The sequence below is a fragment of the Bombus impatiens genome, unplaced genomic scaffold, assembly GCF_000188095.3.
Source record: "Bombus impatiens unplaced genomic scaffold, BIMP_2.2 scf_0739, whole genome shotgun sequence".
NCBI lineage: Eukaryota > Metazoa > Arthropoda > Insecta > Hymenoptera > Apidae > Bombus > Bombus impatiens.
In genome coordinates, this window is record NT_177158.1 from 153,172 (window position 1) to 174,353 (window position 21,182).

The 21,182-nt window shown below is 35.4% G+C and overlaps 1 protein-coding gene and 1 long non-coding RNA gene across 11 annotated transcripts in view; one reads left to right on the top strand and one right to left on the bottom strand.

Moving 5' to 3' along the window:
* LOC117151112 overlaps positions 1 to 21,182 on the bottom strand; it is a 157,055-nt gene that overhangs the window by 46,265 nt on the left and 89,608 nt on the right. The window lies entirely within an intron of this gene.
* The window catches only part of LOC100745508 (regulating synaptic membrane exocytosis protein 1), a 150,009-nt gene that overhangs the window by 41,270 nt on the left and 87,557 nt on the right, over positions 1 to 21,182 (top strand). For all 9 annotated transcript variants that reach the window (XR_004462446.1, XM_033322972.1, XM_033322973.1 and 6 more), the window contains 2 exons: positions 11,730 to 12,097; positions 19,842 to 19,950. Coding sequence is in view for 8 of the 9 variants with exons in the window: in XM_033322972.1 (XP_033178863.1) it covers positions 12,059 to 12,097; positions 19,842 to 19,950 (148 nt within the window). In the remaining variant the exon portion in view is untranslated. The remainder of the gene's footprint in view (positions 1 to 11,729; positions 12,098 to 19,841; positions 19,951 to 21,182) is intronic.

Consider the following 21,182-nt stretch of genomic DNA (forward strand, 5'->3'; position numbering starts at 1 on the left):
CTATAATGTATGTAATTGAATTTGTAAACCAATCTGAAAATATATATATAGAAATTACAAGATATTTCATGGAAATATATATTTCGTAAAAACCATACAAGTACTTAAATAGACAACTATTTATATTAGATCAGTGAATCTCCATATTCTGTGGAATATTTAATAATTATTATATGTTTAAGATGACTATCCATTCTGTATGGCAATTCTTTATTAAATTTGCGTTTGTAGTAAATATATTGTATTCCAATTTCGCGTTGAAGATAATTTCTGGACACATTTTCAGATTGGTTTCAAATTTTACCAATATAATTGCGACAGCCACGTCTCATTAGAGTGCTAGTGAAATTCACAAGTGTTTTATATAACACGTATAATAGAGACGTAACAGCTATCGATAATAAGCGTTCGATTATCTCAAGTGCTTTTTGTACGAATCTTGCATACCGATTAAAAATTTTGTATTCCTCTGAGCGAGTGCTATGAGCTTTCGCACTCTTAGGTCCTTTCTTTAACATCATGTATATGCGTTCCGCGTTTCATTTTCGAAGCACTCGCGAGCATCCTCCTGGTCCCGTTCAATTGAATTTTCATGAGGATTAGATGAGAAGCGTCTAATGCTTTCTATTATTCTGTTCCGATATTTAGTTTCATATTTAGTTAGACTTTTTCCTAGAATTCCATCGATTACGCACGATGATAAAGATTTTATAACAGTTCGTGACTGATGAGGATATTGATGATTTAACTCTGTTCCATACACTTACTTTTAATTGAAACTAACATCTATTTAGTGGCACGGTAGATGAAACATATATCCAAATTACATAAATGCCCTTACTTATGAATATTATCATTTCAATCGCGATACAAAATTTCTGAATGTTGCGTCGATAAGAGGACGATTGCGTGTCGATCATAAACCGATAACGAGGCAATTACTTGCTATTTTATTGTTGACTCTCTACATCTAATAACCCTCAACTTTTGTTTGCTTGTAAGAGAGAAAATTTATGATTAATTGTAATTTTCCACTTTAATCTGATATCTAGGAATTAATAATTTTCGTAAAGGGATATGATGCTATGATATGATGATAATGGTATACTTTGTAAGAGCAAAACACTGTAACACTGTGACAAGCAAAGAACAAATAATTAAAGATATGCAAACGTCTATGTCATTTAATTTTATCGTTGTAAAGTTGAAGAGAAAATACAAATGCCAAACAGATATATGTATATATATTTATTAATTTTTGTCTGCTGACTACAAAGTAAGATTTCTCATTCGCGCTCTCATTCAATTTTGAATTCCAAACAGATATTTGACAGATATTCGGATGTTCAAAACTGGAGATTTAAGGAGAGTGACAGAAATTAATTAACAGCTGCGCAAATGTACAGTAGGAAGCAAAGCTCCTGTTGTTCACGAATACGAGGGACAGCTACAGAGATAAAAACTTTGACATGCTTTATTAAACTTTTGCTTGCATTATCTTTGATAATTAATTGCGTTCTGGCTTCGCGCACGAACATGGTCACGATTGTAGAAATCAGGACCTGTAGCGTGTTAAAAGATTCCAGTTCACCAGATTAAAGTAAGTTTTGCGAGAAAGTTTATAACTTTTCCCTTATACGTGTTTATGCTTTGTTAGTTGATTGCAGGGTTTACACCCTCTGTTATATTTTGCACTACTCTTCTCACTATCAGACGTGTCTCCTTAGCGCAGAGACGAAATTATCGCATGCAGATGAATTTCGCGAAGCATCCAGAGCTTCCAAGAGGTTTTAACGAGTGGTTTCATTATCATTTATTAGTAGTTTATTTATAGTTTATTTATTATTCTTAGCTGCTTTTACATGTGCCATACAACAGTCTTAAAGTTCATTTTCAGACTAATTTTCAGGCCACGATAATTCTTTACATTCGTTACGTATGAAGAATCTACTTATCGTTAGCTTTGGAAATTGCGATGATAGTAGTCAAAGATAGAACATATTTATCTATGGAATTGAATTATTCTATAACATATTAACCGATCAACGTTGTTTTATAAATTCTACGATTAATTAGTACCTGTAGTAGTTACAAATTATACGTTCCTTCGTTTATAGTAAGATTTAATACTTCCAGTATCGTCGGAAACTATTAATATTCTTCTACTTATTTTCGAGCGAGGCTAACTTCTACAGGGTGGTTGGTAACTGGTGGTACACGCGCAAAGGGGGTGATTCTACGCGAAAAAAGAAGTCGAAAATATGGAATAAAAATTTTTCGTTTGAGGCTTTGTTTTCGAGAAAATCGACTTTGAATTTTCGTTCGGTACGCGTGCGGTATGTTATAACGGATCTTACGGAAAAATTAAAAAAAAAAAAATTAAAAAAAAAAATTTTTATTTTATATTTTCGACTTCTTTCTTCGCGTAGAACCACCCCCTTTCCGTTTGTATCACCAGTTACCAACCACCCTGTATATCTCTACTTCTAATTTCTGCTTCCAAATTTACTTGATAATTGTTAAGTATTATCTTGATAGAATATCTACGTCGCAGAATTACACTCGTATATCTTTAGATAATCTGCGAATTCGTTGGACATTGCTTCAATATTGTTTTTCATATATACCATACATATAATTTAAAATATCATCAGTTTCTTATCTTCACTTTCAACGTTATTTTACACATTGAAATATCATTACATTCGCTATGTAAATGCTAAAAATAAACGAAACAGTAATTTCGCACTAAATCTTTCTCTAATTCTAAGTATCTCTATAACGTTAATGTGCCGTGGAAATATTAACGAACAAACCATGAAACAAATGAGAATGTGTCGTCCGTACGTCTATTTAAGCAAGCATGACCGCAAAATGGTATCATTCCCTGCGAATGTGTTAAGAGCATGATCACACTCGTTTGTAGTCAAATGGTTAAACTTGCTCGGTTATGACGATCATATGAGATTTAAATGTTGCATATCTATATTGTAACAATCACGATAACGCGAAGAAAGTCGAATAAAACAAAAATAATTGCGTCTTTAGCGAGCTTCCTAGGAAATAAAGCACGGCTTTCGTGACATTTCATTTATAGTATCTCTCATCTCTATTATACGAGATTCTAGCTTCTATATATCTTCTCCGTGGCTTTATACTTCTATAGTTTTCACTGCATAATATAGTTCCTGTAAACTAGCTTAGAACGATAAGTTTTATATTTTTCATAATTCTATTTCATAAGCTTTATGAGCGTATCCCACGAGAATTAGCATCCAGATAAATCGACGCGTTATCGTAGAGAAATTCATTTCTTCCAAGAAAGAAAATTGAGGTGAAATGTGATACGACGAGGGACGTTATCGATATCGTTCCGATATTACTGCATTTAGGCAGCGGAAGTTCGAAGGTGTTGATGGAAACACGACGATTATCGGATATTTCTGAACTAGAAGAATCTGCTTTGTACCTTCCTTGGCGAAAAGAAGATGACATTAGGGACAGGGTAATGTCGAAAGCCGCGGGGCGTCCCATTTGTCCCATAGACGCTGGCGAAAACATCGATAAAACAAGGGCGATCCTTAGTGTAGTAAGTAGTAGCGCGTTGGACATCCGCAACAAGTAGTAACAGTCGGTACTTGGGTAGCCGCCAACTACATAGTTTCAAAGCATCAAGACGACGGGAAAGCATTGTTGAATGTCTGGCGAGGGATATCGTCCAAGTGTTTGCAATCGATTTTCTTCTTCTTGAAAAATACCCTCTTGAGAAGTAAAATCTAAAGTGATCCTTTTTTCCTTCACCAAAATCAGACTGAAGCGGTGAAACAGATTTTCGAGAATTGAAAACGATCACGGTGAAACTATCGATATTGTTAATCAAAAGGGAGATACGATCGTTATTTCCATATCGAGTAAGACTGTCCCCGATTTGTAATTCTTCTTATTATCGTACTCGCATTATGCTTATAAACGAAGGAAATTAATAAGTACGAACGAATGGCATTTGCGTTAGTAACGTTACAGTGATCAATTTATATAGAAATAAATAAAATAGGATCCGGCGAATCACAATATGAAAAAATTCAATTAATCTAAATACACAATATTGAATTATAGAGATTCGAGCATAAAAGAAGGATTAACAAATACGTTGGTTCAAAATTCCAACGCGCGCAATACAATTTTATTGATACAATTATTATCTTTTAAATGAACGAAAACAATTTTCAAGTTTGAATAGCACGACGCAAGATAGAATTACTTTCACGATTACTATGGTCGGGCTAGGATACTTTAACAACCTTTGGTAAGAAGAAAATGAAAAAGATTTGTCTTCTCTTTGTGAGCAATGTAATCCCTGTGTACAAGCTAGAGCTCGATTCACGGTACGTCGATCTTCCAACTGCAATTTATCACGATTGGTCTCAAGAAACATCAATTGAGAACAGTTATAAGCCTTCTTCTTTCACGTTAAAAGGATTAAAAAATCCGTCTTGTTACTTTATACCTGTGTCCTCGACCTCTGACCTCTTTTTTCTTCTTTTTTTCTTATCGGTTTTAGCAAAATTCTACAGATAAGTTCCTATCACGTTCTTCCCTTTTTTGCGATTATTTTCATTAAATTTATTTTCCTACGTTATTTGTTATAGTTAGTGTTATTGTTGAAAAGAAAAGCAAAGAGCGTAGCTCAAAATTTAATCGAATACAATTTAATGTACAGTATTATAATTAAATTATTAACAAAATACATATATAGGTAGAGAGTATATGCTGTTTTTCATATAAAATAAATATCTCTAGAATCGTTTAATGCATTGAGCGCTAACAGTGCGTTAACCATATGTTGCCCCTACTTTTTTGAAACAAATAAAGCGAATAAAGCGAAAAATGTATTGTCGGAAATTCTCAATGATTACTACATAAATAGGAAACATTAATTCCATTTAAACAGAAATATTATCGGCATATTGTACGACACAATAGTATGCAGACAATACTATTTGAAATATTTTTGAAAATTCGTTTTATCGAAAGATCATTGAGAAATTTTCTATTATACGGCACTGTTATTAAATATATCTGATGAACCAATTTCATATCTCGTTTTAAATATCCGTGTAGGTCGTACGATTATCGTAAAAGTCAGCAGGTTTTTTCCATTCGAACAAAAGGGCTCGGGTATCCATTTGAAAAGAAATTGATTTAAATATCGCGATCGGATTCGTTTAGCTACGGTTCGAATTCCATTTATGTTATTACATTATCGATATTGAACACCGTTGTTCCTCCATGCAACTTCATTTTATGGCGCTTCGCCATTAATAACACGATCTTTGATGATTTTCTGTGTCGGAGACTTGGTTATAAGGTTCTACTTCTATACCGTGATAACCCCGAGATAAGTAGATTCACCTCCGCGATAGAAAGACATTGATCCAAGGGGCGGGAAAGCCCGTGTCACAAAAGCGTAGAGGAAGGAAATTTTTTCTTTTTATCAAGATCGAGAGACCGATTTTTTTTATGGTTTAAAGAGACACGACCATTGTTCCGATTAAACGAAACACAATTTGTACTGTTGGATGCAATAGTTGCGTCGATATCGAAATTTATCTTAATGAAAATATCTTGTCTTGTGTTCTTTTTTTTTCTGATAATAAAAAGCAAAGCTGTATATAACAGATTGTACCATTCGATGGAAGAATTGTATCAGTATAAAAATTAACTGTTTGTATTAGATCGATACCAGTACAACAACAGTAACAATTTTGTCTTGTATCTTTTTGCATCGAAAAAAATAGTGATAAAAAAAAAGAAATTATTGCGTATGTCTGGCTCTAGATTTTAGATTTACACGGCAGATAGATTTTTCGGGGAAACAGTGTAAAAATATATGTGAAAATACACGAGATTGGTTATCAGTCTGAAAATAACTCGGTGAAAATATATAATTATTTTCTAAATTCATAAAGATAATTTATACGTACATGTAATAAATTTACAAACTTTATAACGTATTTCTTTTCGGAATAAAACATTTGGTTTTACAAAGTTTCGCTATGTAAAATGTACTGGAATTGTTGGACGACTGTAACAAAATATCGCGTAAAAATGTTTTATGGATTGTAAATTGTTAAAGCTCGTGGAAAACATTTTTTTTGAGATATGACTCTTCTTTCTTTTTTATAATCACTAAGAAAGTTCGAAATTTGAGAAAGTATAAACAATATCGTATCGTAATTTGAAAAAGAACATTTTCTTCGTTAATAATAAGTCGAGTAAATTTGCTAGACGCTTGCTCAATAATCAAGAAATTATATGTCGTGCTAAAAGCATTTAACTAGGATAAAATATTGCCTCTTGAGGATACATTGATGGTTATGGCACTATTCTGTCTCCCGAATGAAGTAGTTGCGATGGCAGTAAACTGTTAGTCACTTTCAATGTACGCAAATAATGTTCGTCCTTTGATAGTTACTAAAACTGTTATCAGTTTAAAGCATCTGTCGTCAAAAAATTGTATTCCGATCTTGACCAAATCTGCGTTATCTATTATTAAATTATTAAGGATCATTTAGAAGGAAAAGACAACAGCGTCCAATGAATTTAACGAAATACTATAAATTGTTACAACATACGTGCACGTTTACTTAATTCTTGCTGCATTTCTAACTGAATTTAACTAAGAAGATTTTTAACTAAATTACTCTCAACGACAAAGTATTCCGTGACTTAAAAACGAGAGATCTGGCCGTTCAAACGCATCGGCTGAAACACCGAAAACCGTAACCGTAAACGTAATCTTCGAAACTCTTCGTTCGAATCAGAACAAAAATATTAAAGCTGAAGATATTAGAGAGGATCGACCACACTCTCGCGCTCGAGTGTCGTTTCGGGAACGTAATCGACATACTGAATACTCTCACCGAGTTGATTTTATGCCTGAGAGGGTATAGAAGTAAGCCTCTATTCGGATTTTCGTAGTTTCCAACGACCTCGTCTTTTGTAACATCTGCACTGTCTGTCTGATATACTCTTGGTAATTTATTCAGCCTCCAGCCCAATGTAAATCCATACATTCGAAGCATTTGTCAGAATATTCGACGGATTCATCGGCGGACATAGCTCGATCCGCAAGCGAGACGAGACGAGACGAGGGTTGGTGGAATTTTCTTCTCGACGTGGTTGCCTTCTCGTCGACGAAACTTTCCGGAGTATCGATAAAAATTTGGATGGCAGACGAGATACCTTAGACGGCGCGGCCACGAATCGATATCAGGGCGAAATAAAACTTGGATGCCGCGAAATTTGCGTAAAAATTTAGGGAGGTCGAAAAATTCTGGTCATTTTCGTCGTGATTAAAAAATACCGGCTTTCAAGAATACTCGAGCCGTACGTTGATTTTCAATGGAAAGAGAATAATAGTGGAGAAAAGTTTGTTATAGTTTTAATGAATTTAAGGCTGTTTGTGTATTTTTGAAAAAACAAATACAAGGAAACATCGCGCTCTGAAAATAACGATGTCGGTGCTTTAAACGTGACGCAGAGGCTATTAAATTTAAGTATTAACAGAGGAACGAATAGATAGCAATTAATCGCGAGAATATAAGCGTAACGAACGAAATTAACGAAGTAAGATCATAACGAACTAAAATATAACGTTCATTGTGTTAATACCATGTTCGTTTTCAATTAAGTATCGCTACCCATATACAATATTGTTATTCCGTTTTTGTTCTCGTTACAAGACCAAGATTAACGAAACTCGTACTCCGGCTTTCAAATTAACCGAAGGTGCAAACAAGATTGCGTAAAATTCTGCGCTAAATGTTTTATGGGGCGAAGGAAGAGGAGGGAGCAGGATAAAAGGCGTAGATAGGATTCGACGTCTTCCTAAGGGAGAAAGAAGCCGGATAAAGGTGGAAACGGAGGCGGTGTGGAATTTCAAGCATGACGCTCATAATGGTCCGGCACATATTAGTTTATCTCGTAATGATCCCAACGAAGGAGCTCCAACTCCTTAGCAATTCCTTACTTACGCTGCGTGCTCCGTGGAATTCGTTTTCTCCATGTTCCGAAGCAAGAAGCTGGACGCCGCTCAAAATTAATTATCGAGATCAATAAGGGTGAACAATGATGTTGATGGAGGAAAACGTACAGCTTCTGGCCATTGAATTACGACCACGTGCAATTATGTCACGTAAATGACAAATTGTTTTTGACTGTTCAAATTATTATTAAATATTCATGTTTAATGTATACGTATAGTCATGTACGAAACGTTGCACGCAAATCGGACAACCTATAGCTGTGACACGGTAGGAAACACAAAAGGATTTCATTAGGCAGGATATCGAATGACGTATAATTTAATGTATATGTCAGCATTAGTATTGACAAAATCGATGATTTACACTTGGAGATATTCTAAGAATTTTCATTATGACACGAGTATCGTAATACTTTTGTATAGATTACGGAGAAACAAAAAACGTATCAATCATGCATATAAATATATTTGTATAAAAATGATTATTGTATAAAATTATAGATAATTTTCTTCGATCTTCGCTTGCTTCTTTATTGTTTAATATTTCTTAATCTCATTATTATGTTTGTTGTTATCATCAATAATTTATCTATATTGTGATACTGTAGAAATGTTTTTCCATTTAAACACGCAAGAAATTTAGTGGTAAAAACATTTTACGATTTGGCGTTCTAAAAACGTGATTGCTGCGGTTGTTGATAGAAATTGTTTTATTTTTCCGCTCTTTAGAGCACTTTTATGTACTCGTAAAACACGATCCTCTCATTTCATCGCAATGTAATCTGATACTTTACGGAATTGATTAAATATACCTGAATGGTCATTCCTCAAAGTGTAATTGAATCGTTTCGGTTCCACATTGATTCTTCACTCAGATTCCTACAATTTATAACACACGATAACTCTGCAATCTTCGCTAAACACGTAGCGCGATTCCTCCTGAATAGAAATATAACTTGAAGATATCGAAAGCTTTCCTTCCGTACAAAGTGATCCTTTCCGGCTCTGCTTTTATAAAGTACCTATTCGTCATCCTTACCTCGCAAACGATACAAAGGATTCAAACGATAAAAATACAATATATTTTTCGATGTTTATAACGTTATAGATCTATTAAGTTTAAGGCTCCCAAGATGATCGAAGCAATTAATTGTCTTCAATGTCCAAAAAAAAGAAAAAAGAGGAAAATTAAAAATATCTGCTGTACAATTTATAACTATGGTTTCATAATATTGAAATTGTAAATTAACCGCATATCAATAAATGGTTAAATTAAATAATGGTTAAATTAAATAATAATAATAATTTTACACGCATATAATGAGTTATATATACATTAAATATATATTATAAATTACTGTAATATCAGAAATGTCGAAACGGTTGGACTGACAATGGCGAAAGTACCAATAAACGTATTCCAAAGCCAGCTTAACATCCGTTTATCGCAAAGAAAGCTACGTAAGCTACTGAATTTCGATCTTCCATTCTTTGCTCCGATTTCCAATATCTTCAACTCGTCTAAACGTACATCAAATTCGTTCTCTGTGCTCTTGCAGCCTTATACCAATTTCAGACATAGTACTACTCTTTCCTTCTTTTTGATGTTTCGGCATCGAGTCGCTTATATTTGGTTACTTTGTAGAGATAATCGTACTTTTCGTCTTTCTCAGTGTCGTTAAACAATATAGATTTGCATGAAATGCGCCAAGAGAATGCGAAGTACGCTATATATCTTTGTTTTAAACATTCAATGGTTCATGGTACAGCGATTATGCGTGTCTGATATCTCACTGCTCTGGTATCGATAGTAAAAAATAAATACGAATTTCACTTTACACGAAATTTTTCTGTGTCACGTACTTACTGAGAGAATACACAGATTGCGATTATCCTGTGTTTTATGAATTTTGTTCGTTGCATTCGAAACTCGGGAACACAGCTGAATTTATAGACGATCGATTGTATAATTAGAATTAGGTAATCCTAATTCTAAGCTATTTAACTACGACCGAAAGCAATTAGGTATTATTACGTAACGCGAATAGATGAACTTTTGAAATGAACGTAACGTTTCGTCATAAAATCTGAGATATAATTTTATAACTAAGAAATAAACTTTATTTTACTGAACTCGGAATTAACTTGTGTAGCAATTTAAATAATTAATTTAGATTTCTGGTACAGAGGTAGCTTTACCAATTAAAAAATAACGCGTTCGTACACTTTAATGATAATTAACTGGGTAGGAAAAAATGTCGAAATTCTAGACCTGATTTTTTTTTTTTTTTTTTTTTTAGAATAATTCTCTGTAAAATGTTGATTTAAGTGAACTTCTTTGAATAACAGCAAGTATACCGGAAACTACTGTAATATTTTAGAAACTGTATTCCGCGTATTAAAAGCACTTAAGTGAGTTAAAATATTGTCGTTTCAGGACACATCGCTGATTATGCCACTATGCACGAATGAAGTATCTCGGATGACAGTACAGTATCAACGTAAATTATTAAACAGTCACTTTCGACGCGGATAGGGAGTGCTTATCATAGACTTAATTAATGTTTGAACCTAAAGTGAAATAGTTTCGTATGTTTACTTGATGGTAGAGGGTAAAGTGACTTTGTGTTAGTTCTGCACACGACTTTCTTTAAGTAGCAACATTTTAAATTTCGCGATATTATTATGTTGATAAATATAGTGACGACGTTGTTGTTTACTTAATCACGCGATTAAAGCAATGACGTTATTTTCATTAAAGTTAGCGTTTTATCGAACGTACTTATATTTCATTGTTATTACGATCACTACAATAAGTCGTAACGATTAATACAACGATAGGTATGTGAATATAGATGTTTTTCCGTTTACACACGATGATCGAAATATAAAAAATTATTGCACAAATATAGATATACCTAGCCAAGTATATTTGCATATAAGCAAGATTAAGGATATTACGAGCTATGTAATCGCTACATTGATTTCAGTAACAGATTTACTATGTTCATTAGACTCGGAAGAGGATAATATTTTTTTCGTAGATTATAAAGATATCGATATTAATTGCAGTCATCACAAAATAGTAATAAAATCATTAATTCTAAATATTTAAACAGTATCCAATTTCCGACGTAGATGTCAGTAAAAGTATTCGCTATACGTAAAATGGGGTTTCAATGAATGTTAAACATAAAATAGCGTAAAGTATAAAGTTACATAAAATATCTAGTCGTGAAGTTTTCATTAAAGTACCCAATATAGTAGTGAAACAATATTAAATTAAATAATACCATATTAATTCGATTATTTCTCGATTGTTACATGTATTTCAAACAATTTCAACCTTTACTGCCTAAAGATAGGATTCTAATTACCATTAAAAGTATCATAATTTCTTCTCCAATGCTAGAAGTATCATCGCAGATTAATCCGCTATTATTTGAAGCATAGGTCAAGGATAGATTAAAAACAGAGAAACATTTGTGTCTCTTTGCATCGAGAAGTTTCATGAGCGAACATTAACAGCTTTTAATTTGATCAATTTATTAATCGGTGGATTTCAGTCGATCGATTCTGTTATTAAATTTCTCTATTAATATGATCTTAGTTACTACGATAGAAATAAGCCTGACTACATGTGTGCTACTGTGTTTAACATAAAATATCGTATTTATTTCAGATCATTTGCAGTTCCATTTCCCGAGGGAGATTTTCCATGATACCCGGTGTAAAACAAGTCAAAGTTCATGGGAATGTCTTTTTGGCAAAAGGGTGAGCCAAGTGGCTCGACATTCTATCGATTTTGGTTGGAGCAATCTTGTTTTTGGTACATTGACAACTTATTGTGAAACGAGGGCGAAGAACATAGCGGATATCTAGCACGAGAACAACTTTATGCCGGTAACCCGAGCCGGAAACCAGAACGCCAAAGAAGGCGCAACAGGGAGCTAAAAGAAAGAGTATTTCCTCCGTTTCTGCCTATCGAAGACAGGCTACGCCACTACATTCATGATGATACCTGCGAACGTGGTATCCTTCGTCAAAAAGGTAATCATTTATATTCTCCCTCTTAATTAATACTATTTGGTATTATCATTTCTATACGATAATTCTTATACAAATTCACATTTGCATGAATACAATTAAAGAAGCGGAATCTGAGGAAAAAATTTGTTTCGGGTATTAAATGCGATATTAAATGTCACGAGTATTGTCAGAGTATTACACTATTTTAACTATTTTATATATTTCTGTCATCTGCATGGTATGCACTTTCTTGGCTCCAACAATTTTTCTTCCGAATTAAATTAAATCGAGGAGACACGAGAAGCTGATAAATAAATTTAATAAAATGGGTAGGATAAAAAGCGGCAATAAAAAAAGACAGTTTTATTGCGCTTTTTTTGTCAAGCGAATAAAATATATTGATGGTGGCAATTTACGAAAATCTTTGGAGGTGATCCAGAAGCAACGTAAAACAGACAGGCACACGTTCTCAAGCAAACAGTTAGCATTTCATCCATAGCGTTCCCGTTCTTTAGAAGCCGATCCCGTCAGATTTACAACGTCTACACACACGACCGAGCTTCAACATGGCCTTATTTCTTTGCATCACCGCAATCTGACGTGAGTTAGGACCGACTGACAATGAATTATATTCCTCTATAATACTGGCTGTACGCCTCGAGTACGAGCTAAATGGCATTATTTCAAGATCGTGTCAAGATCGAGACGGCTGGATTATATTTCCTAGGGCCAGCACGGCCTTTGGGGACGTTCTTCCTTAACATCAAATTTGTTATATGTCGCGTCAGATTTTGTCACTCTAAGAACAAACTGAGATGATACTCCCCGTAGCTTGAATTTCTTAGGTATTTACCTGCTAGAAATATAATAAAGTCCATCGATGCTACCGAATTTCTAATAAAGAGTAGTAGAGAGTATTAGGAAAATCGTAAGAAATGTCAGCCGAAATGTTTGGAGATGCGTAAAAAGTATGATACGACACGCTACCAAGCTGAACGAGGAGTCTTGACTTTCGTCAAGGGGGATAATAAATTCAAATGTTTGGAAAGTTTGGAAGGTTTTTGAGGATCGATATATTGGACAGGGTGGAATTTACATAGAACGAATCGAACGTTTTCGAGTCACAACGATAGACTCGTATTGACGAAGAGACGCGAATGAAGTGCATATCTGCCTTCTCATTATCAATTTAGACTTTTAAAAATTATTAATCCTTTGTACTTTCGCGACGTTGCTACAGTGGCATTGAGACGGTGAAAATTTCTATTTGATTTTGTCTCTGGCGATAAAAGGCGAGGAAAGGAAAAGAGGCTACTGCATAAATAACTCAGAGATTCGTTTCGCTGAGTAGACGGTTGGATTGGGTACTTGGGGAAGAAAGGTCCGGGAGGAAAACTCCTTGCGATGAAAAATGTTTCGCGTTGGATCTTTATACCTGTTGGTGAATGATACGACGAAAAGTTGACATTCGATTTACAGAAGGGAGATAATGCAGACAATATCGAGTAACGAATGTTCCTCTGGAAATCTTCCGAACAATACAGGGTATCGTTTGCTTTATAATATCGTTCGCTCGTATCAAAAAGTTATGACTATTTGCATAATAAAGCGTGTGCGTAAATTTATGTTGTGTGTTTTAGAAGAGCGTAACTTTTCACAGAAATTAATTGCAAATGTTGGAATTAAAAGTAGGAATTAAATTTTATTACTCCTGGCATGATAGTTTGGCGAATAAAAACGTATCATTGTATATTCCTGTGAGAGGACTAATTTTCGCAAAATTTATTAGTTTGAACTTTAGTCACAGTCTTAATTAGAAATTTAATCCATTTTTATGACTGTTATAAACTCTTCTAAATTCTTCAATTAGCTTCTCATATTACCATGTATAAAAATGGCTTTAATAATGCTGAATATACGGCTGGTGGAAAAATACGATGCTGATATCCTATTTTATACCACGTTATTGTGCTGCAATAATAGCTTTATAAAGTCAATAGCAGATTAGATGAATAAATTGAAACATCTCGCGTCTGGAGAATGAATAAAATATCAGGAATGAAATAAATATTGTATATTTAATAACGTAGAACTTCGGCCAGTCGTCTGTTTATATATAACTCGTGTGCATGAATAATTTCTAAAATATCGATGGCATAAATGTAACAGGTAATTGTTTAACTATCTTGTTTATCTATCATAAAATTCAAAAGTCATCTGCTGAAAACAGACAATACACCTTTATTATTCTTTGTTCATGTCGATTGTTTGTGTACTGATTTATCAAGTAAAATAATTTCCTATATGTTTCCGAATCGATTTTCCAGTTTCGAACAATTCATATAAAATACGATGAACGTTTTAATTAAACGAATTTCTATTGTATGCTTTTATTTATATCTGAAACGAATTAATACTTGGACGATACGCGCCCGAAAAAATAATATAAGATAATAAAATTAATTATTCGTTAATTGTCTCAAGTTAATATCTGTATGTTTGTGTGTACTACTGAGCCGAGCAAAAGTGAATTCTCAAATGTACGTGACCAAACAGAACGGCAATAACAACGCAGTACGTCGATTTCCATCTATCATTCTATGATTGCACGTAGAATCTTCGATTAAAGCATTCTCCATTGCTGCCTCTGATTGACCTAATTGGTCGCAACCGTAGAAATCTCGTATTACAATGGGTTTATGGACAATTGGAGATATCTTACAAATACCTGCACGTCTCACACTTTTTGACCCTAATTCCTTCTACAGACTTTACTTTCGTGCAGTCAAAGAGACTCTTTAATTCTACTAATGGACCACAGTTTGTTGTTATCTATCCAAGAGAATCCACCACTGTGTGAAACATCGTTCAAAATAGCTTACAGAAGGAAAGAGAAAAATCTACTGTTTAATCTTTATCGTTTGTAAGCTGATTCTCCATTTACGAAAAGAAAATGTAAATCGCGCTTCATCGTAACGTTGTTGCGCTATGTTTAATGTGCTTGGAAGGAGATAAAGCCGTTTAATTTCGGAATAAGTGGTTCTCTAATAGTTTCCACTTGTTAGATCCGTCTGGTTGTACCGGGAGAGAGCAACAAATAAATTGAATAAAGGAATTTTGGCCGAACGAATGGGAGCAATCTCAACAAAAGCGGTGCTTTGTGTTAGTAACTGATATCCGGGTTTGTTTGATCAAAACCGTGGATTTCCAGATTGAGTTTCACGAAGCAACGGCTTGTTTCGCTAAAGATTCACGAGGGTTGCGTTGAATTTGTCATGGATCCAACGCTAATGAATTGCGTTTCACGCACAATTTGCTTCCCCGCTATTTCGCCCGTTCTTTTGCAAATGTCAAAAGATCGGCAGATGTACTTATCGGTTTAATATACAAATACATTTTTCAATGTTTCTTCTTGTAATAAATACGATGGAAATTTAATCAATTTTTGAGAATCTTCCCTTATCTTCTTGTTTCTTTTATAGAAACCGGAAAATGTATGGAAGCAAGAAAATATTTGCGCGGGATTTTGAAGCGGCAGGGGAAAATATTTAATTTGCGATTAGTTCTGATAAAAAGTAATAAAAGAGAATAACTTGAGAATTTCTCACTTTATAAAATTTATCATTTGCACGTTGACATATTAATTTACGATTGCAATTTACATTTATCAAGAGACATATCTATCTCCTTGTAGAAAAGAATTTAGCTTCCGTAAATAGAAGATTTTACTCGTTACTTTCGTTCTGTATTATCAGCCGTGAATTTAAATACTCTCGCCATTTCGATGATAAAAGCACATAAATCAGAATCTTTTAAACTAATTTTAAAACTAATTTTAAAATAAACTAATATAAACTAATTTTAAAACTAGCGACAAGACCGCAAGCACAATATTCATTTCGACGTCTGTTACTCTTAGAAAAGTCCGCCTATATCCACTCTGTACCGCCAAATCGTTCAAAGGTAGTCCGATTTTCGATCTCCTGTGACGTCCATTCATCCTACAATTTTCCCGTTAACAATTCATACACGTGCTTTTGTACGGCCACGCAATCTCGAAAAAGGACAAAAAAGTGCAAGCGTTACAATGGGATGCATAAAAATTTTGTCGATTGAAATCGTCAGCGCGAAAGGCCGCGCCATTTAGCGACTCGTACTACTTCGGTAGCGTAGAGAAACGCGCGAACCCGCGTTATTCGACATATGCATGCAGTATGTATACACGTTTCGATTCGGTCACGGTTTGACCGCATTTTCGTTTTCCGGCCGCCTAACAAAAGCTCGTGGCACGCCATATGGCCGAGCCGAGCGTCGGCTGTGCATTACCAGAAGGCCACTGTAGAATATCGGCCGTTTAATATTCCCCGTTGAATTTGCATTCCGGGATTCCATCGCTCACTCGGATTACGATAGCGCGCGTTCCTCTTGGCCTCTTTGGAATCCTCCCAAAAGCCGAGCCTGCGTTCTATTCTGTTCGTGGATCGAAGGGCGAAGGACAGAACACGCTGGCGTTCCGCCTCTGTGAATTTGTATGCATGTATCAGAGACCAGTGTACAGTACGATCCATTGTAATCACGTTGTTCAAGATCATGGAACACGTGTTACAGGCTTTCGTAATAGTACAGTAGGACTTCGATTATAAACATTAATTACTCGCAGAAAACAGGAAAGGAAGAAAAAGAACGACGAATAGTCGAATTGTGATGCAACGACTGTGTTCAGGTTGACTGATAGAGGAACGAATGGATGAATTTGTAATGGAACAATATATTGAAATAAGTATAGGTATAAGTATTAATGCTGATCCAGATTCTCACTATTATAGTGTTACAATATAATAGGAAGAACATGATAGAGAGCACGTTCATATATTTACAGCAAAGGATATTACCAAAAAGTTAATTAACCTTGTAGCTTTAGCTGAAGGCTACAAGAGACAGCAATAGAAATCTACTTATAGTTCCTTTGTTTTTAGACTTTGTAATGCAAAACACAATTTATATTCAAAGGCACAATAATATGGATCTCTTCTCATTTCGAATTTTCTTTTCTTTCACTAAATTCTATTCTCTTCGTAACAGCGGTCTCCAGGTCACGGATATATAAAAGAAAAGGTATAGAAATTTTCTTGAAGTAATTTCTTCAACAGATTAAAATTACGACTGTGTTTCGTATGAAAATAAATATAAAATATTCATCGTATATTATTATGACGCGTATGTGTCAAACGTTTTCTTTTTGTCTGTCTTCGAATCTGTCTTCCCAATCTTTAAATTTTATTCTTTAAATCAGTATTTCTGCAGTTGTTTTTTGTGTTTCATTTATGTGTGCCATTTATCGATTATTTCACTCTTGTTTATCGTTTGCTACGCTCTTCTGCCTTGCTAACGGAATATCGTTACTAATCTTCAGAAAGAGACAGCTCTCTTCAATCTCTTCAACGAGGTAGCCCCTTGAAATCTCATTTATCCTAGAATTCGTTTCTCCGATTAAAGAAACACGACCCAAAATTACTAAAAAATTCCTGTCAACAATGGAACGGGTACGTATATTTATATTTACAAACAAATGAGAAACACACGATGGATAAACACGTAGTCAAGTGGAAGTATTTTCCGTCTGACGCAGTTCGATTTATGGCTGGCGCTGTATACGAGACGTAGCGTACATGCTACCTGAATATTTGGGATAGAGAATCGAAGATCAGGCAGAGAGATATGGAAACGAAGAGCGGAAGAAAATGGCTGATAACATGCCAAAGAAACGATTTACATTCCGATTATTAGATTGGCTCTCGGTCTGTGTGATGTTCAATTTTATTCAACCGCGATGCAGCGAATACCATCGAGTTATCGAGGGTCAAGAAGTCAATCTCCGCGTGGATCGTGCGACCTTAAAAAAGGAACGAACGTCCACGAACCCGAGATAATCGTTAGGTCGACAAAAATATTGACCTCCCGTTCAAACCTTCGTTTGACAGTGGTGTTAGACTATACTTTATAAGCGTTTTCTATTTGCCGTGATAATGGCAGAGGAAAAGTTACTGTAAATATAGGTCGTCAGAGTGTTTGACTTTTCAACTGGCTACGCTTTCGCCGCTTCGGGATATATCCATGCTGGGAAGGAAGTCGTCTAACAGCCTGTCGCCGTTTTATTTGTATATTCGCGTGTGATATTTTCGATCGAGCGAAAGAGCTATCCAATCGAGACTGGGTTTCGTTAATAAACAACGAATAAAAAGAAATCGTGGGCTGATTTGTAACTGATCGATCGATGTATATTCTCGCCGATCTACAGATTCTATTTTGGATACGTATTTTTCTTTATACAGAGGCGGATTGGAATTGTTTGATCCTTTCAGGTATACGAGATAGGCAGACATATGGTGTGTACAAAAATAGCGTACAAAGTTTGAAACAACGGGAACGAAACGTAGAACTTGATGAAAAGACACGTTCGTGGAAAATAAGGATATGTGCGAATATACTGCATGTATATGTGAGCCGTTTAATGCAAAAGTGGTGTAAGTCAATCTTTTGCCTATTTGCTGGGGCAACCTTCATTCTGTTTTGCGCAGAAGTCGCGGAAATATATCTTCGTTAGTTTCTCGGCGGATAGCAGAATAAGCGAGGACCGCCAACCCGAAGCTTTACAAAATTTTTACTTTGCCCCTTCATTATCCGGTAATCAACTTTCTTCACCTACATCACTTTTGCATTAAACGGCTCGTATGAAAGTACGTACTGTCAAACGATGCGAAATTGAATACACTTGCAATCACAACTAATTAATCAATCCTACGATGTTTAAGGTTTTCGAAAGTTCATTAACGTTTCAAATTCTGTGGACAGTTTTTCACCTTCCTTTAACTTTTCTAGGATCAATATGCAAATACTTTGATAAATATTCTGTGATAAATATAGCCACTGTGCTTTACTACGAATTTTCTCTATCGAAACATCCTACCGTGTTAATTCAAATAGACAAATCCGTTCGAACGATGGTTTTGAGAAAAATCAGTATTTCACTATTTAACAACCAGGCATCGATTTCACGTAAGCCCGAAATACAAACCGCTATATTTTCGGTTTCAACGAACATACGCTTTTGTTATTTAATACACATACGTGTAAACTAACTTTACGCTACCTGGTAGCATTGCTTTGCTTCGAGCGAACGTTGCAAATATGATACGTCCTTTTGACTCAACACTGTGCAGCCAGCATATAATTAATAATTTACTGTTTTCCTGTAATTCCTGTAAATAGATTTTCCAAATTTATACTACTGTATTATCTGCTTTTGATTTGATTTATAATCTTACACGAAAATAACCTCCTCCATTTGTCCGAAAATCCAGATTAATTATCACGTTCTGCACGAGAACCGTAGATATCCTAATGCCTATGAATGGGTGTGTAAAATTACCTTCTATTCACAGACAGACTTCGTAAGTATCCGTATTGCCATACCGTTGCAATTGAAAAATCATATCACGTACAGAACCGTTCATCGAGCTCGTAAATTCCACCAAGCCAGCGATATTTGTAACGAAGATCGCGACACGCGACGGAAGAGAAAGCATCCTAAGTTCTTAGAAGTCGACCATGTTCCTCGCAGTTATCGCTGTTACGAGTGGTAGAGCTTCGATTACGTTCATTACCTACCTGCGGCTATAATAATCCAGCGAGAGTCGTGCAACTCGTGGCGACCGAGCTTCGTTTTAAAGGCTGTCCTTACGGTGAATGCTATTTTCTGTCGTAGATGGTGACGACGCAACCAGATTCCGGAACAACCGGATCGGTTACGCCGGATGAAGGCGGCACTACCTTCAGCAAATGGAGACAGCTGGGAAGCGGCGTGATACGAGACGGTAAGTTTCACGTTGGTATTCTTAACCAGACGACTAATTTCGTGTCTTTGTGAAGAAAACGCGACGCTTTCCTTTCTTATTTTTCCTCCCCTAACATGATAATATTACGTTGGTGTGTGCGAAACGCTGTTTTCTCGAATGAGATCTTCGTCCCACGCAAATGGAGATTATACGTTATTACACGTTAATATAGAAAATTCCGACTGGATGACACGTACTGCGAATATTTGAAAGGCGTGGTAGGAAATAGTTGGTCGTATAAAAATTGTACTGTCTGTTGCACGAAGATAATAAATATTTATACAGAGTCGGCCTTACGTGAGAGTAAATGATATTGATAAGCTGTCAGAAGTGGACGACGAAGAATCATTACGAAGGTAACATGTAATAGGTGCAGGGAGATATTACGAGGGTAACGTTATATTAGGTGCAACGGTGTTTCATGGACCTCAAGGCCGCACATTTTCTAACCGCAAGATTTTCGGTCTTATGGAAAATAATGGCGAGTTTTCCCGCCTTATGGTCGTTGCGTGTTTCGGACGTAACAACGATATTACCGTCTTTCAATGGTTCATTTGAAACGCCAGTTCTTCTAATCCAATTACCCGACACGAAATTTGTAAATTATTTTCCAATCTGTTCAACGCACGAATATCTTTTTCCTCGTATAACCGTGTACTATCGAAAAAATCGGTTACTCTTCGTTAATGTAACGCGCAGGGTACCGAGCACCATGTATCGAAATATCGATTAGAACTTTCATTTGAAAAAGTCTCGCTTCACGGTAAACCCTCGAGATACGTTCAATTACGAGTGATATCAACGTAGTTGAAAACTAGGCGAAGAGAATTCTAAAAAAATGACAAAAGTTTAATATGGAAAATAGATTTTAGATAATCAAACTTTTATAGAGCGCATTGCGCGAATTATTCGCGTACAATCGGCAATCAACTTGCAGTTTTCCTCCGTTAGCGAAACACAGTTAAGCAGAGATCAACGAATAAATTAAAAATTCTTCTAAGACAATACGCGTAAAACAGGTTGGTTTTACGAGCTCGAGGCTGCAACTATCGCCATTACGCTGTAACGCCTTCTTCTCGCTGGTTCGTTATCTCCGTTGTAATAGCTATATTTCGACGAGTCTCGTTGAAACGAAAGCAACGAGAAGCGAGACGCTGCGACGCGTCGTGCGGCCAACGCGCGCAAACGAAACAAATCCGCGTAAATAGCGT